We start from the raw sequence: 17,768 nt of genomic DNA, 5'->3' as shown, positions 1-17,768 counted from the left end.
TTGTGGAAGAATAGAGTTAAGTTTGGTAAAGTTGGATTGTTATCTAAAAACCAAACGAAGCCTAAATTCTACCAATTGACCCGTATTGTTTTAGAAATAGATACTGAAGGTTGAAATTAAGAGTTTAGCACTCGATGACTTACTTGTTTATTCTCGAAAATTCGTTTTCTGACGTGTGATCCCCATGTGCTTTTGCTTGCTCTCTGGTTCGATGTGTTCCCCAAATGGTAGATATAGCCCGGACTAGAACATGGTGCTTACACTATCAAAAACCAAACCCGTATACGGGTTAGACACTTAATATAGTATTAGAAGTAAAGAAGCAAATAGAAAGAAAAACCACTTATTATTAGCAAGAAGCATTTTACAAAAAAAGAGAAAGTTATGACTTATTTATATAGTATATTTTTTATTTTAATTCTCTTCAATTTTACTATTTAATGAATTTTATTTATTTAAAGCAAAAAAAAGTTAAATAAAACTTCTTGCTGAATGAAATAGAAAACAATATCTTTTAATTGTAAGAGAATAATGATTCTTAGAATGTAAAATTATACCACATATTCTAACGTTTACATGTTCTTTTAGTTTTGTCCGAACGTCGATTTTTTTATGAAATATCCTAAAATTACTGTTTTGATTTCACATCTATCCTATGGTGAGCAAGTCGTCCAATATTGACGGAATATCTTACGTGGCACGTTACTCTGAATAATGGTGCCGACCTGTATTTCTTTGTGGGCCCCTAATGACATGTTGGACAATTCTCGCCCTCTCCCCTGCCTTCCCCTACCCTTCTCCCCTGCCTTCCCCTACTTCCTGTCTCTGTGGGTTAAAGATAGAGAAGATGAACAGGCGAAGTAGGGACGTGCTGAATCAAGAGCACGAGAGCAAATCTGGCTAAAAGAACATGGACGGCACAGCCTTCGACGCCGACTAAGACGTCGCCGACAAACCCCCCAGGAAGAAGCCTACTACCGACACACTCCCCATCAAATCCAGGAGCTTGAGGCGTATGATTTCATGCTCTCATCCATCTCTTCCTTCGTCCTCTCTCTCTCTCCCACCGATTCATTTTCCTTATTTGGCTTTTTCTTGTCGACCCAAAAAAAAGAAAAACAAATCAGTCTGATCAAGGAGTGTCCTCATCCCAACGAGGAGTAAAGGCTGTATTAAGCAAGAGGATGTGCTTGGAGACCGTTAGGTCAAGTTCTGGTTCCAAAATCGCCACACCCAGATGAAGGTGACGAAACCGAAAATCATTATTATTTCTCATGAATTAATGGAATTTATAGAGGAAAAATAATCATGGCAAGTGAGTTTATTTCCATTTGAAGAGAGAGGTTACGCCAATGGTGTGTGTGAGTTAGCTGAGATTTTGTTGGCCGATTTGTTGTCATGGCTGCAGTTGCATCAGACCCAACTCGAGCGCCACGAGAACTCGTTGTTCCGACACGAGAACGACAAACTACGGGCGGAGAACGTGTCCCTTCGCGATGCGATGAGGAACCTGATATGCACCAACTGTGGTTGCCCCGCCATCATCGGGGAGATTTCCCTCGAGGAGCAGCACCTCCGGATTGAGAACGCGTGCCTCAAGGACGAACTCGACAAGTTCCTGGGCCGCCTAATTACCTCCATTGGCGGCCCCATCCCTCCCCAGGTGCCCAACTATAGCCTCGGCGGCCCCATCCCTCGATAAAAGGACGACATCAGGAGGGACATCTATGTCTGCTTTGTGGCTGTGGGTGAACTTCTCTGTGTCTCTCTGTCCGATCTCTCTCTCTCTCTCTCTCTAAAAGGCATAGGAAGAAGGGTAGGGGAAGGCAGGGAAGAGGGTGGGAAATGTCCAACGTGTCAATGAACGACCCACAAAGAAATACACATCGGCGCCATTTCTCAGTTGATCGTGTCACGTAGAAAATTCCGTCAATTTTGAATATGAGTGGATGGCTGGCTCACGATGGAATAGATGTGAAACCAAAATACTAATGTTAAAATACTTTAGAAAAAAAATCAATGAGATAAAATTAAAATAATATGTGAACGACAAGATATACTGTGCAATTTTTCTTTCGAACTACATCTAGTACATATAATAAATTTTCAACTAATTAACATGGCTTCTACTTTCAATTTTTTTTAAAAAAAAACACTAATTGAAAGCCTTTTTATTTGGTTAGTATAGAAAATTATATTTAATGAGAAAATCAAGAAAAAGTAAGAACCAAATTCAGCAATAAAAGAAACAAAAGTTTGCACTATTATTCGTAGCCTTATATCTAGAAATATATTATCGTATCAAACGCGAATGCATATGCGTTTGACCGCCATTATCACACCCAAAGGAAACGCATTGAGTGTGTATTTGACTGAATAAGTGCGTGTAAATGCAGATTATATATATATATATATATATATATGCATACATTTAATCAAGATATTTGAAAATTTAGATTATATATTTATTAAATTTATCCCGATTTATTAGGTGGCTGTCATGAGTTATTAGACGAACAGGCCATATACATGAGCAAGAATGATTGCGATAATTAATATAAGGGAAAATAGATCCATATAACACAGTTTTTACCTTATTTTCACTTCTTCTCACGTTTTTAAAAGTTGTCACGATTTAGCACGAATCACCATTTTATTCTCGAATTTAGCACACCGTTAAATTTCGTCTAAAAACCGTTAAACTCCTTCTTCTTCCTCCTCCTCCTCCTCCTCCTCCTTCACAACTTTGCTTCCCAGCTCCTCCAGTTCCACCGACTCTGCTTCACAGCACATTGATTTCAAGACGTCAAGAGGACCTGGGCCACAACTATGACGTCAAGGAGCTCAGGGAGGTCCGAGATAGGTAGCAGCTGTTGAGGATGCTTATGAGAAAGGCAGACGATCGTCTCTGGTGATGATGGCTGCTGTCAAGAAGAACCCGAGGGTGAGTTGAAAAATGGGAGGGAACACGGGTGAGTTGTGTTATGAGCTGAGGGGTGTGGTGGTATGTGTTGTGCTTAGGCTGGCTTGTGTGCATGTCTCCTCTCCTAAGCCGGTGTTAGAAGAAGCCTGTAAAACTTCAAAAATCCTTCAAACCGAGATTGGAGCGGGCTGTCCAAAGGCTCCTCAGGGTTGAAACAAGTGGTATTTTACACTCAGCGGCTAATCAATACGACAACATCTAAAGGAGCTCGAAGAGGGGTTGAGCAGTAGTAACAAAACGCAGTAGGGAGCTCAGGGAAGCACTGGACGAAGGAACAGCAGCTCAGGAAATCTTGGACAACAGCAACGAGCTACAACAACCTGCACGGGAAGAGGAAAGAGAGCTGCAAGGCTCTGCAGTGAAGATGAGCAACAACAAAACACAGCAATGAGCTCTAGGTGGTCGAGAACACCAGCAGTTCAGCAGCTGGAAGAAGCTCAGACAAGTAGAAGAGCAGTAGCTTGAGGAGAGTTCAGGAAACTCGAGGGAAGGACACCAGCAGCACAGCAACGGGAACGAGGGAGGGTAGTATAATTCAACAGCAGCTCGAGGAGAGGCTCAATAGCAACGAGAAGCAAGCTCAGGGAGCTCGGGAAGCATGACCAGGAACAAAACAGTTTAGCAAGCTCAAGGATGAGCTCAACAGTTGCAAGGTGACATCGACAACAACTCAGGAAGCTCAAGAGAGGACGACACAACATCGACGAGCAGCATGGAAGCAAAGCAGCACATCAAGTAACTCGGGAGAGGGGCACAACAACTCAGCAATCGAGAAGAAATGCCAATAGCGGCTTCGGGGAGCTGGAGGGTAGTCGAGCCAACAACTAAAGAGAGGAGAAAAAAAAGAGCCCCTGATGGAATTGGCGTCCAAAGAATTAAAGGAGGGACTAGTCTGATGATGAAGTTCCAGGAGGTCCTCCAAAGGGATGAAGATGACAGGAGGAAAAGAGGGCAAAGTCGTGAAGGAGGAGGAGGAGGAGGAAGAACAAAGAGTTTAACCGTGTTTTAACGGTTTTTAGACGGAATTTAACAGTATGTTAGATCCGTAAATAAAATGGTAATTTGTACTATATCTTGACAACTTTTAAAAATGTGCTAAAAAATGAAAATAAGGTAAAAATTGTGCTATACAAAGCTATTTTCTCTTAATAAAATTACTATTATAACTCTATAAAAAGGATTTTTATCTTCATTGCTATTTATATTAAACATTATGGTTGACTAATATTATATAATTTCCCGAAAATTTAATATTTTCTTGCAAGTTTCTCAACCAAAATGTAAACCCCTAACAAAATATGAACAACTTAACATATTTATTATATTAATCTTTTTGTCTTCCATTTTTGCAAATATTGTGCCATAATATTGTGCCACTTGTGATATGGCTATGGCAATCAAACAAAGGGTTACAAAATGAGAAGTCTCATTTGTCCTACATTACACTTTCTGATATTTGACCCAACTTTTAGTATTTTATATAGATTTATTAGGTGGCAGCCATGAGGTACTAGACGAACCACTTGGAATGGTTGTGATAATTAATAAAACTTATTTTAACTCTATAAAAAGGATTTTTATCTTCATTGCTATTTATATTAAACATTATGGTTGACTAATATTATATAATTTCCCGAAAATTTAATATTTTCTTGGAACCGCCTCAACCAAAATAAAAACCACCTGGCAAACTATGAACAGTTTAACATATTTATTAGATTAATCATTTTGTCTTTCATGATTGCAAATAATTTCAGTTTCGCGGTAACATAATATTGTGCTGCTTCTGATATTGCCATTGACAGTAAGACGAATGGTTATGCAAGGAGAAGTTTCCTTATATGGGGCTATTTTCCCTTAATAAAATTACTGTTATAACTCTATAAAAATGATTTTTATCTTCATTACTATTTATATTAAAAATTCCGATTGACTAATATCATTTTTTAAAATTTTTTAATATTTTCTTGCAAGTGTCTTAACTAAAATGCAAATCACCCAGCAAAATATGAACATCTTAACATATTTATTATATTAATCTTTTTGTCTTCCATTTTTGTAAATATTGTACCACTTGTGACATGGCCATGGTAGTCAAACAAAGGGTTATGCAATGAAAACTCTCATTTGTCCTACATTACACTTCCCGATATTTTGACCCAACTTTTAGTATTTTATATAGATTTATTAGATGGCACCCATGAGGTACTAGACGAACCACTTGGAATGGTTGCGATAATTAATAAAACTATTATTATAACTCCATAAAAAGGATTTTTATCTTCATTGCTATTTATATTAAACATTCTGGTTGACTAATATTATATAATTTCCCAAAAATTTAATATTTTCCTGCAACCGCCTCAACCAAAATACAAATTACCTGGCAAAATATGAACAATTTAACATATTTATTAGATTAATCATTTTGTCTTTCATGATTGCAAATAATTTCAGTTTCTTGGTAATATAATATTGTTCTGCTTCTGATATTGCCATTGACACTCAGACGAATGGTTATGCAAGGAGAAGTTTCCTTAGTCATATGTGGCTTTTTATTTTATTTTATATAGATGTATGAATTTAATTTCATTTTGATTTGATTTAGAAAAGTAGTAAATATCAATATGCATTTATTTTACGGGACAACATCTCCATATGAATTTTATTGATATTTAATCATAGAGTAGGCTAATTTATATATATATATATATATATATATTATTTTTTTGGTCGAGTGTATGTACATGTTATTAAAGCAACTATGTTAATATTGATTTATAAATATATGCTATCTTTTAATTTGTTAAGCACCTATATCGATGAACTCTTATTGAGCAACTATATTAAATATTAACGCATGAACATATGCAATCTTTTCATTTATTAAGCATCTATGCTCATAAACTATGAATTCACTAATTTAGTCCTGCTTAATAAGGTGAAAGTCAAGTTAATTAACTTATTCAAAATATAAATATATAGATATGCAGATAACTTAGTTTACTTTTTGTAGATGAACATATTTATTTTTGGATAAATATTTTGTTAATGAAATTACTTGTATAAATATAGGGAGAATGTTTCTCTCTCCTCGATCGAGCCCGGGACTCCCGAGCCGTGAGTTCGCCTAGTTGTGGCTCGTGGACCTAGGTCTGGGTTCGCGAACAAAGGGCAACCCTAGGGTCTACGATCCCTAGGTGGCTCAGGTGACGGGGAGCGATTGGTTCGTCGGAGCTCAAGGAAAAATTTTAAGCTCTTTTTTCCCAAAAAAAGGTTTTTTTTTTTAAAATTTTAGCAACTGTGATTTTTTGTAAGTATTATTTAAATATTTTCTTTTAATAAATAAGTTCTAATATTTGTTGGGTGATGGCATTTGGTTTTTTGTATAGGGGAGGTAATTGCACATTTTTATCTTAAGCCTCTCTATTCATTCTTTAAAATTGAATTTAAGAATTGTGATTCCCATCTCCTCTTTTATATCCAACAAAATAAATGAATTACATATGTAATCTTAATTCTATAACTTATTAATTCATATTAATTACTTATTTCATTAATCGCTAATTCTATTACAGTGAAGCAAACGTAGCATAAATAGTTTCAGTCTTGAAAATCCTAAACAGTTTTATGATAAACCGAGTCTTTCAATAAATTAAATGATTGCTCCATAATTAATGCAATAGCCAGTTGATTAAGTAGCTTGTATAACTTTTCTTCTCCCAATAATGTTCATTATTAAAACAAAAATCATAAATTCAAACTATTTAAATTAAGAAAAAATTTAAAAATTAGTTAATAATTTATATATTTTCTTTAACTACTCATTATTACCCCTCGCGACTTTCTTGTCTCACCTCTTCTATCTCCCTTTCATGCCATTTTCGTTTCTATTTTTCTTTCTTTATTCTCATTAATAGATTTAGCTATATCATACAAATCTTTTTTAATATTTCGTAAATAAAAAAGATAATTCACATTTTTAAATATTACAAAAATGTGTGTTGTAGTTCTCTATCAGAAATATCAAATGATGCATTAGATAATGTTTAAATTACGAGCAAACAAATGTTTAAAATGTAATTAAATGCAAAATAATATTTACATAATTCTACGCATAATGCATGTAAAACGCTATCCAGTTAATATTATTGACCAGAGTAATACAATACAGAAAGGAAAATGAAAAATGAAATAAACCAATTAGAAAAAAGAAAAATGACCAGGGTTCACATCAAAAAAAGAAAAAAAGAAAAAAAAATTATCCTTCGTTATTTATCAGCAGAAAAAAATCTTGGGAAAAGAAAAGCGAAAGAAAAATAGTCTTCGTTTGGGTTTCTTCTTCTTCAGGCATCCGAAGCAAATAGGGGACGAGAGTGAAGGGAGAAGGGCGGAACACTCCTCACAGTCCTCGGTGGTTGGAGGAGGAGGAGGAGAAGAAGAAGAATCAGACGACAAGAGTCGTCAGAATGGTTTCCATCTCAACTTGGGCCCGGTACATTGTGCAGAAGCTCGATTACTCCGTCGTCGTTGGCTTCAAGGTCTCTAATTACTAGCCGGTTCCCTACTTTTCCCTTTTACCCCAATTGCACAGCCCTTTCGCGGTTGAATGGATGTATCCTTTATGTTCTCTGCTATTTCCTTTCGATTGAGTTTGATGGGTCAATGTGTTTCCGGTGCTTTTGCCGTCGAGGTTTATCAGCAATTCTGGGAATTTTTTCGGGGATTTTCTCATACTTTCAGGGGTCATTGTATAGGGCCCCTCTTGGGGGGAAGTAGAAAAACAGCAGTGCCGATATATGAGAAAGTGTAAAAATTGGTTCTTGCTGTTCATGGAAGTTGATCAGGATAGAACAGTGAATGGAGGAACTTCCTGATTGTTGGTGGGTATTGATTGCCACCGCATTGGGAAGCATCTAACTTTGCTTGCTGGGAATAGTTTCTCCCTTTTTTGTGATTTTGGGACCTTCGGATATCATTTAGAGGTTACGATGTCTGCAATTTTTAGTGGTGATCTTTTTACTTTCCGGGCCTCTGATATTAGTTGGAAGGCTCCTACTTCGGTATCCATGTTTTTCTTTTCAGCTAAGATATTGTCATTTGTAGAGTTGCGTTGAAGTGTCTTGTATTGGAAGAGTTTAGTGGGGACTGGAGTTGCAAGGCTAAGTCACAAAGTTCTTATTTCTGGATGATCATTTTTCCCTAGGTTTGCTCCTTGAAGCTGTATTTTAAAGGAGAAACAAAAATGAACTGGATAAGATGGTTGAGATTCTGTATAGGAACAGGGAGATAGTTTTAATTTGTAGAGTTGTTGGATATAAAGTGTTTTTATATATGCAATAGCTTAATAGCGACAAAAGTTCCTCACGGAAATGTATAGCAACATAGTAAGTGGGAGTTTCTTTACTGAATCTCCTCTGCATCGAATTTTGACATGGATACCGATTTCTTTGCCCTTACTCTGAAGCACAATTTGGTGTGAGGGTATCAGACCTATAGTAGCACTAAGGTTTAGAAGTGGGACTTAGAACAGTGATTGCAATTTATGAGGTATTCAAATGCCTTAAGTTGGAAGCTGCTTTATAGTGCACTGACTGGTTGATTGTTGAATTAAGTGCCTTCACAAAGAAAATGTCACTGGATGTTACCAGTTATATCAGTCATTTATGAACCATACTTCTTTTGTATTCCGTTCTTTTCACGCTTTGGCAAAAATTAGGTGCGATTTGCCTTCAACTGTTGAATATTGAAGTGTACCTCAATTACTTTTTCCAAATCATGATGATTGATTCTGCTTCAATGACAACTTCTACTCACTGATTGAATCTACATAATACTAAGTCGTGTACCATTTTCTGTCAATTACATTGATAGAATGCATATTTTCATTTTTGTGTATACTTCTTATATCTCAAGTCGTACATATGCAATCTGCTTGATAATCATTTTTTTCTTTCAGAAGATTGAAATATTTTCCTTAGGGAAATATGCTAATCACTGCCCACTTTGCATCTCTATGCCTAGAAATCTCAATTGGGTCAGTCTAAAGGTCAATGCTTTAAGTGCAGTTTACATCTTGAAAACTTGTCCTATTGATTCACACGTCATTAGATACTGTTTTTGGACAGGATAGGATGATTGAGAAACTCTTGGAAGCTTTTTTTCAATCTTTTTCCTGCTTCCTTATGGTGAATTCAGCATGTTGTCAAGGCTTGACAGAAATTGCTGAGTGGGAAAGAAAATCAAGATTGACTAGAACTTATGTTTCCCTTGGTGGCATTGATGCAGAACTACAAAAGTGGCCACATCACTGATGCACAATTAGGAGATGTCATATGGAAGAATCTATTTCAGGGGAAGTTGACATACTTGCATTGGAATAAAGGTGAAGAAATGGCTTCTGGACTCGGCAGTCTGGTGGGAACTCTTCTTGTTCGGAGGATACCTCATGCAACTCCACAGTAAGCTTAGTTTTGCTTTTGCAACTTCCTCTCTCTCTCTCTTTCTCTCTCTCTCTCTCTTTCTGCTTGTTAAACTTTTTCATTATGTGAGCTGGGAGATTTATAATGGCATTGGATTAATTTCCGAGTGTTCCCATTTTTTCACAGAATTACTGTTGATTGCATTTCATCTACTGAGTCTCTGGAGATTGTTTCACACACTGTTGACTAGGATCTAGATAATGTCAATAGATACTAATTTACAGTCAGATGAATCTTAGCGGCTCATTTGGGCTTGCTCTATGGCTAACTGTAGATTTAGTTCTTGGCTGATGCTCTTCCTGCTGAGATTTTCAATCCCAACGCTCCTTCAAGAACCGGTGGTGTTTCTCTTCAGCGGTTGATGAGTGTCCAACTGGCCATAATAATTTACACACAAGTTGCATGGTCAATCTATTCATAGTTATGCATTTTCTAAATCTGTAATGTCAGAAACTGAAAAATTTTGAGCAGAAAGTGTCAAAGATAGATCTTTATCCTGTAACCCATTTGTCTACCCGAAAGACCTTTTCAACTTTCATACCATAATTCCACAAAATCTTTTGATTCGTCATTTTTTATATCTTCATTCTAGTCAAAATTATATAACAAGCATATCGTAATTGTTTTGGGAAAGATATGCTGGATTATTTTCCGGCATTTGGCATCCAGAAAATTGGTGTTATTTCTGTTTCCTGTTTCATGAAAAGTGGAAAGCTTACAGATTTGCTTTTAAAGAATCACTTTACAAAGTGTAACCCCCCTTGCCTGTATAGTTAATACCATATCATCTTCATACTTTCAACTTTATATTGGTGCTCTAGAAAAAAGTAGAGATAGTTGTCTTTCACTGTAGTTCCCTTTCTCTTGTTTGATGCCTGTAATGTATAGGATGCTAACGGGAATACTATATTCCTTAACTGTACAAGTTACATCTTGCAATATATATGAAGCTTTTCCTGATGAAAGGAAAGAGGAAAAAAGATTGCTGTTTCTTACATAGTGTTTATAAACATATTGGGCTGGCCGCACAGACTTGTTTTTCTGGGAATGGATTTGGGCGCAGTTGGTTCACTTAAAACTCTGGATATGCAAGTGCAGCAGGTTCTTGATGAGAAAAAATTGGTTTCTGAGCTGTTCCAATACCAAATGAATCGGCTGGTTCAGATAATTAAACAGCTCAAATACTTAAACTATTAAAATGACATTATGATTTAATTCTCTATCTTAAATTTTTTAGATGATATGCACTAATGTTGAGAACCTGGTTTGTACCCATCAAACACTTGATTAGATCCATTACAAGTTGGTTTATTCAATCTGGTCTTAATCACATTATGATTAGACTGGATTTCTCTTTTCTTCCCCCCCCCACCCCCCCCCCCCCCCCCCCCCCCCCCCCCCCCCTTTAGTCTAGATTTTTTGGGTTAAAAAATTATCCAGTATTCTGAAATTTATGTTGCTACATATACTAAAGGATTTTTTTTCATCTTTATGGTTCACTCTCTGAAACCCGCATGTCATTTTTCCGATTAAGTATTTTCCTTAAAGAGTAAAGCATTTCTATTGTGCTTTTATTCACAGGCGTGTTTTTGTTGGAGATGTTGTGGTTTTGAAGGACCCTGAGAGGACAGAGGATTTCCTAGTGAGACGATTAGCTGCTACTGAGGGGTATGAAATGGTTTCTACTGATGAAAAGGAGCAACCTTTCATTCTCAAAAGAGATCAGTGCTGGGTACTTGCTGACGACAAAAAGTTGAAGCCTAAGGTATCGTATATTTATCGTGTGAAACAAATACTGATGCTCAGGTGGTTTCATCACACAGTAAAGTGCTTAGCGAGTTGATTATGATTTAGTTGAAAGGAAGAACCAGTGAGAAGTAAGAGAGGAAGAGGTTGAGGACTAGCATGAGATTAAGTAAATGACCAGTTCTAATGCATTAAGTTTATTTGGGAAACTAAGAAGATTAAGCAGTTTTCGACTTAATTTTGTTTGAAAACTCTCTGCTAATCCTTCTGACATCCTCCATTCATCCTCCTGATAGATCTCTGACTCATTTCTTAGCTCTTAATTCAAGCACAAGCTTAAGCATGCGTTCAGCTTTCTTACAAAATGCTTACTGAATGAGATGAAATCTTGAGTTTTGCTGTTTCTAGTAGTTTTGCATAAGCAAGTCGATCGATTGAGTTTGTAAATAGCTTAGCATAGGCTCTGATATTACCTCTACCATAGTTCTACTTTTAGTGGTTGTTTGGATTGAGGGCTCCGTTTGGATTCAAAGTGAGATTTTACTTTAACTTAATTCTACCCACAACAAAACAAAATAACTCATACAAAGACAAAGGGTAGGCCTCATTTATACCACTCTTTTTCAAAATTAAAATCACATGACTTATACAAAGTCAAAGGGTGGGTCTCATACATAACCATTTATACCACTTTTTTTTAAATCAAAATCTGATTTTAAAATGTCACTTACAAACCAAACGCAGCAGGAGTGTTTGGATAGAAACCCTCCATAAGCCTCCCCTCCATTACCCTCCATAACCAGCATACCCAAACAAGCTGTCAGAGAGATCATCAAAATCTGCTGGATGTGTACACTCTACTGGAAAACTGGCACTTGAGCCACTGGGTTAATTGTTTCTATTATAGAGTAGAAGATCATCAAAAGAAGAGAATGAATGTGTCGGAGAGAGATCTAAGAAGATCCCACTCAGAGATTTTAGTTGAAGCAAAATCTTAGAACTATAATCTGAGAAAGGATGTCTTGGAAATTAATATAAGTTCTGTGTTTGTTTATAGTAATGTCCCTGACAACCTAATATTTATCAATTTATACCTAGATATACATATATATATATTATATATGTATGTGATATGTAGGTTTTACTGCAATTTTTTTTCCATGATCTGTTTTATTCTGGCAGGTTTACTCTACTGAGTCCTGACTTGTTCTTAGAAACTTGTTCTCCTTATAATGCCAGGAAGCAAAGGACAGTCGAACATTTGGGCCAGTATCAATGGCTGGTATAGTAGGCAGAGTTATTTATTGCCTGAGGACAGCTGTGGACCATGGACCAGTGAGAAACAGGTGTGTTCTTATGGTAATTGCAAGTATCGCTTTGCATTGGAAGTTTCTTAGCAAACTCTATTCTTTATCTCATGAATAAGCAAGACAATTGAGGATTGTTTCAAAGACATTGTTATGAAGTGTTTCAATGGATGTTTTGTTGAAAAGAGTTTTGAAAAGTTAGTGTGATGTTCGACAATTGACACGGGTCATTAGTAAATGGCAGATGGCCACCAGCGAATGGTGGCCAATGGTTGTAGTGGTGGTCGGAACCATTGGTGGTGATAATGTGGAGACGAGTTGTCTTGATATCAAAACTATGTTTGGATACAGTTTTCTCAAATGTTATAAACACTCCATTGAGATTCATGTTTGTCCAAACAGTCCCCAAGCGACAACGATGGGAACCACTAGTAGTGATAATGTGGAGGTCTTAATATCAAAAATATGTTTGCTAAAATTTGTGTTTCAAAACAAGTTCTTGGATACAGTTTTCCCAAAAGTAAAGACTCTAATTAATTTATGTTTACCACGGTCCCTAAGTAGCGGCAAGTTTTTATTTTGTGGATATCAAGCCTAGAAGGCATTGGCTATTCTTGATTGGTTTTGGGTATTTTTGAAATTGAATTGTCCTTATCCCAAAAAAGAAACAAAGAAAAAGAAAAAGAAAAACTGATCTGTTTCTCTTTTTAGGGATATCAAACATATAATATGGGTATGGCTTGTTAGTTCCCTCTTTTCCTTGAATATCAACTTTGTTTTATCTCATTGATGATTGGCATCTCGGTAAATATTTGAGGTTGTGCAGAAGCTCTCATGCATATTGATGAAAAAATTACAATAATGAAATTTATGCTCTCTTCAGTTATGTTTTTCTCTACCCTAAGAAATTGTTAATTGTTTCAAAAGAAGGCTTCGTCATGATTCATAAATTGCTTGATCTAAAATGAAGCCATGGATGAGAGTTCCTGTTAGGATTGTAATTGGTTTTCTTTTTGTTTCTTGGCAGTCGCTTTGGCATGATGAAGGATTCGCCCATTTTAGAAGTTGAGCTGGACGTAGATGAGATGGCCAAGAGCAACAAGGCATGAGATCCTTTGCCTTGTATATAAAAATCTCTCAGCTCGTTCAGGTTTCCTGCAAATCTTGGTTATTTGTTGCTGCCCTTTGTTTTCTCCTTCTCTTAGGCTGTCCTTTTTCCTACATCGAGAATTGGAGAAAATAAGGAACATTGCAACTTATCGACATTTTTGGGAAGGCAATGTTCAGTTTAGCTTTATTTATGCCGTAATCTAGGGTTGAGAAATATATATGATCTCCCTATGCTTCTATTTGTTGTAATTGAGCTAATTTAGTCGTGCATGCTCGGATTCTCTAGAAGGTTTTTAATCTTAATAAAATTGAATCCATCTTTTGAATTTCAAGCCTATATTATGCCTCTCTGTGCGTTAGAATTTGCTTTTAATGTGATCGTGCAATGACCGTTCTGGGCATTTGACTAGGAAAAGCGAACATGTTCTTGATGTTGGATTGATGGAATTGAAGGCCATTTGTCTTCAGTTATTCGATGTTCCAGTTGGGGAACCATGGTTTCTCTTTTGTTTCTGTCCAGCTTTTGGTACAAAAAATGGAAAGAACTCGAGATTGTAGTGTGATTATCATTGGTAACAACACCACTGCATAAGTGCTTCGGTCACATTGCTCAATATCAACTGAGAAACAGTGGTTTCGGCTTTGGGAAGGAATTGAGATAGCCAAGATCAGCCTCGATCTGCATGTTATGGCACCGCCCTCGCCATAACTACCATAGTGGTAGTTCTGTTCATACCATAGGTGAAGTCGAACGAACCGATGTTTGGCTTCCACCACCAAACCAATCTCCTTTAGCATTCCTGAGAGCAAAATTGGTTTGGATCTCGCCTATATGTATGTGAACTGCTTTCGGATGGGTCTCCAATCTTGGATCAAAGATCGGTTAGGGTATGGATGGTGCAATCTATCTTGGATAAGTGGTTTGGACTTTCTTTAACAGTCGATGTTTTAGAGAGGAGCCAATTAGTTTCGAGGATCTTCGTGTTTAGTTTTGGTCCATAACATTTTACATGAAGTTCTAATAGATTTCTTCGGTTTTAAAGAAACTCTTTATGGGACATAATGACCGGTCTTTTACGATTTTCATTAGTCATGCTTGCAAGTCGCAATCCGCAATGGCTTAAATTGAAATGCCTGAGAATGAACCGATAAAGATTTGTATAACTAATTAAAATTATACCCTAATTTTCATATTTTATCCATATTTTCTCATGTCATGTGAGAATCACACATTTTTCCTAATTTTATTCTTATTTTCTCATGATTTAATTATTAATACATAGTGTAAAGAACCCCTCATGCGGTGTACCTATCTTTGGTGAAACTACAATACCAACCTGGCAATCCCCGATATTCTTAAATTAGGAGCCCTTAAACCTGGGGAAAGATGGTAAATTGATAAAATGACGATCAAAGCCACTTACATTGTCCTCTCTTTATTCCTCTCCTCTACTCCAAACAACACTTATCATATAATGGTCCTTATAAGGTGACGTTATGTCACCATGGCATTGGAGTTTTTTTATTGTTGAATCCTCAAAATTAGATCCAACGGTGGAGGATGATTACCTGTTGTTCAGATAGCTAATTTTAGTGCTACACTTATAGTCAATTTTAGTATTCCGTGAAGGAATATATAATAATTCAATTCATTCTCTGGGTACTAAATACCCCACTAACAAAGTACCTTAGTTATGTAATATTCGATACTGTTAGTTTAAAACGCCTATACAATACTAGAATTTTCAAAATACCAAACTTTTAAGTAGTAGTGCACTTATAGTCGATTTTAGTACTATCTCAAGAAATATATGGTATTTCTATTTACTTTCCTTGTACTAAATGACATACTAATAAAGTACTGTAATTTATAAAATTTAGTACTCTCAATTTCAAAGGCAAGCACAATAATGAATTCCTATAATATTAAACCATTGAATAGAATTGCTGTACCTATGGGCAATGTTAGTACTTCGTGAAGGAAACTATCATACTCCGAATCATTCTACATTTACTAAATGCCCCACTAACAAAGTACTTTTGTTATATACAATACAACACTAGCAGTTCAAAAGATCAGTACAATAATGACATTTCCAAAATACCAAACATTTTGAGTAGAAATACTATACCTATTGTCAATATTAGTAGTATTTGAAGGGAAATAAGGTACTTTAATTCGTTTTCCTTGTATTAAGTGCCACACCAATAAAGAATTGTAATTATATAAAATTAGGTTTATAGGTCCGTGCAATGCACTGGTTAAACACAAACTTATTGTCACGACCCGAACCAAAATGTATCTTAATCCCAACCGCAAACACACATAGTTGATCACTTTTAAAAATTTGTGGAAGCGTGTAAAACTTATGGGACTTAAAATCAACCATCTAATGGGAAGTAAGAGGGAAATGAAGAAACTGAAAGAGTGTGTATATATGATCATTCAAAGCAAATTATACTTTATACGTACTGATAATATCAAATATATACATCCACACTATTATACTAACACAAGTGCAATCTCAAACTTAACTATACAACTATGTATTCTCCCAATTGAAACACATTTATGGAACTTTCAAAATGCCTCTATATAAAAAAGAATCAAATGAGGTCCTTGATTCCTGCTTATACCTTCTCTCGAAAACTAGAACTTCAAAACATTTCCTTATGCTAGACCTCCACGACCAAATCCTGAGCCCCAAGCACTAACTATATGAAAATGTTGAAATAAAATGATGAGCTCACAGCCCAGTAAGTCAATAATCCATACCCAAACATTAATATTCACCAAGCACCTATACTCAGCAACATCATAAACATGCCTCATAATCATCTTAACAGACCGATACTTACCAAATCGAATCACATCAGATAACTATCATGCCATGAAGCTAAAGGCAACTCAACTTATCACAAACATACTACATAGCTGGCCCCGTCGATATTCATAGATGGATAACGGATGCCAATGGCTAGTGGTCAAATGCCCTTTTCAGGGCACACGAAATTCTCCAAATGGGGACACTGATATGAACACCTAACCAGCTAAAGTTTCATTATATTTAATTAAGTCATATATACATAGCTAACCACATCGATATACACAAATGGATAACGGATTCCAACTAGCCAGTGATCTTACTTAACTGACTAACTCCTCATGTGGGGCATTTTAATGCAAAATGATATGCACATGTCTATCTCAAATCACATCGACTTGCCTCATATGTTCATGAGATGTCCATATCAAATAACACATTGAAATCACTTGACGGAAGCATAACAAACATAAAAATGGCACTTCAAGTGGCTAAGAATGTTTATTAGCCTGGCTAAGAATGTTTATTAGCCAAACAAATGCAATGGAATGTTAGAAAACAAGTCTAATTCTTCACTTCATAATCAAAACAACATCTTATCTCCCTATGATCTCTAAGCGTAAATCTTAGCATGTTGAGCTCAATTATCACATCAAGAGGAAATTAACAAACTATCTAAACAGACCAATCAGCAGCTTTCATATGCATACCAGCATAAACACCCAATTCCAACATTCATAAGAAAACCATTCACGAGCTTATGAGGTGCCGGAAATAACCAATTCTGTAGCACCCACTCGCATAGAACCTACATCTATCATCCAACTCTAACCTCAGTTGAACGGACCTAAAAGGAGCCATCCTCCATACTAACACTTAGCAGATACGAATGTTTAAGCCATGGAAGGATCAACTTACTGGTCGAAAAATGATGTCTACTATCAGATCCTCCACACTTTTGAAAAATGAAGTCTTCTCTCTTCTAGGATTTGTGCTCCCCTGTTTCGGTTTTTTCTCTGCAGTCTCTATACTTGTGAGTTGGTGAATGAGAAAAAACAGAGCCGAAAGCTTCGTGTAGAAGCTGGCCGAAACTTAAAAGAGGATGGGGAAGGTCGATTTACATATTGCAAAAGAATCCTCAAGGTTTTGGAAGGTTTCAGAGTGGTCCCAAATTGTCAGGAAATTGTAAACTGATCCTTGAAGAAAAACAACTTATTTATTTACTCCATTTACTTAAGACATTACATTTATTTTATTTACTCCATTTAAGACATTACATGTAAATAAGAAAGTACTGCCATTTGGATTCAAATAA

The 17,768-nt window shown here is 36.2% G+C and overlaps 2 protein-coding genes and 1 long non-coding RNA gene across 4 annotated transcripts; 2 read left to right on the top strand and 1 right to left on the bottom strand.

Annotated features, from left to right (window-relative positions):
* Positions 1-802: 802 nt before the first annotated feature.
* LOC116187257 (homeobox-leucine zipper protein ROC6-like) lies at positions 803-1,902 on the top strand. Its single transcript, XM_031515915.1, has 3 exons — positions 803-1,013; positions 1,115-1,243; positions 1,409-1,902. Exons 2-3 carry the CDS (start codon positions 1,238-1,240, stop codon positions 1,700-1,702), a joined length of 300 nt encoding a protein of 99 aa, XP_031371775.1. The 5' UTR covers positions 803-1,013; positions 1,115-1,237; the 3' UTR covers positions 1,703-1,902.
* Positions 1,903-7,282: 5,380 nt separating this feature from the next.
* On the top strand, positions 7,283-13,965 carry LOC116189254. Of its 2 annotated transcripts, none has more exons than XM_031518839.1 (5): positions 7,283-7,524; positions 9,272-9,444; positions 11,047-11,230; positions 12,426-12,557; positions 13,546-13,965. In XM_031518839.1, the coding sequence occupies exons 1-5, from the start codon at positions 7,453-7,455 to the stop codon at positions 13,585-13,587; spliced, it is 603 nt and encodes a 200-aa protein (XP_031374699.1). In that variant the 5' UTR covers positions 7,283-7,452; the 3' UTR covers positions 13,588-13,965. The 2 variants fall into 2 exon arrangements, with proteins under 2 accessions (XP_031374699.1, XP_031374698.1); XM_031518838.1 differs by having other exon boundaries at positions 7,285-7,524; positions 12,451-12,557.
* A 2,102-nt stretch (positions 13,966-16,067) lies between these two features.
* Positions 16,068-17,509, bottom strand: LOC116189105. Its single transcript, XR_004152317.1, has 2 exons — positions 17,372-17,509; positions 16,068-16,343 (listed from the first exon to the last, which is right to left on the bottom strand). It is a non-coding gene; the product is annotated as an uncharacterized LOC116189105 (long non-coding RNA).
* Between the last annotated feature and the right edge of the window lie 259 nt (positions 17,510-17,768).

The sequence above is a fragment of the Punica granatum genome, chromosome 8, assembly GCF_007655135.1.
Source record: "Punica granatum isolate Tunisia-2019 chromosome 8, ASM765513v2, whole genome shotgun sequence".
NCBI lineage: Eukaryota > Viridiplantae > Streptophyta > Magnoliopsida > Myrtales > Lythraceae > Punica > Punica granatum.
This window is presented reverse-complemented; position numbering and strand designations above follow the sequence as displayed.

What these genes read in the sequence shown, in the direction of transcription:
- LOC116189254 (XM_031518838.1), top strand. Translation starts at nt 7,453, where the DNA reads ATGGTTTCCATCTCAACTTGGGCCCGGTACATTGTGCAGAAGCTCGAT. An exon ending in CCGTCGTCGTTGGCTTCAAG is followed by an intron (nt 7,525 to 9,271) that starts GTCTCTAATTAC and finishes GCATTGATGCAG; the next exon opens with AACTACAAAAGTGGCCACAT. An exon ending in ATACCTCATGCAACTCCACA is followed by an intron (nt 9,445 to 11,046) that starts GTAAGCTTAGTT and finishes TTTTATTCACAG; the next exon opens with GCGTGTTTTTGTTGGAGATG.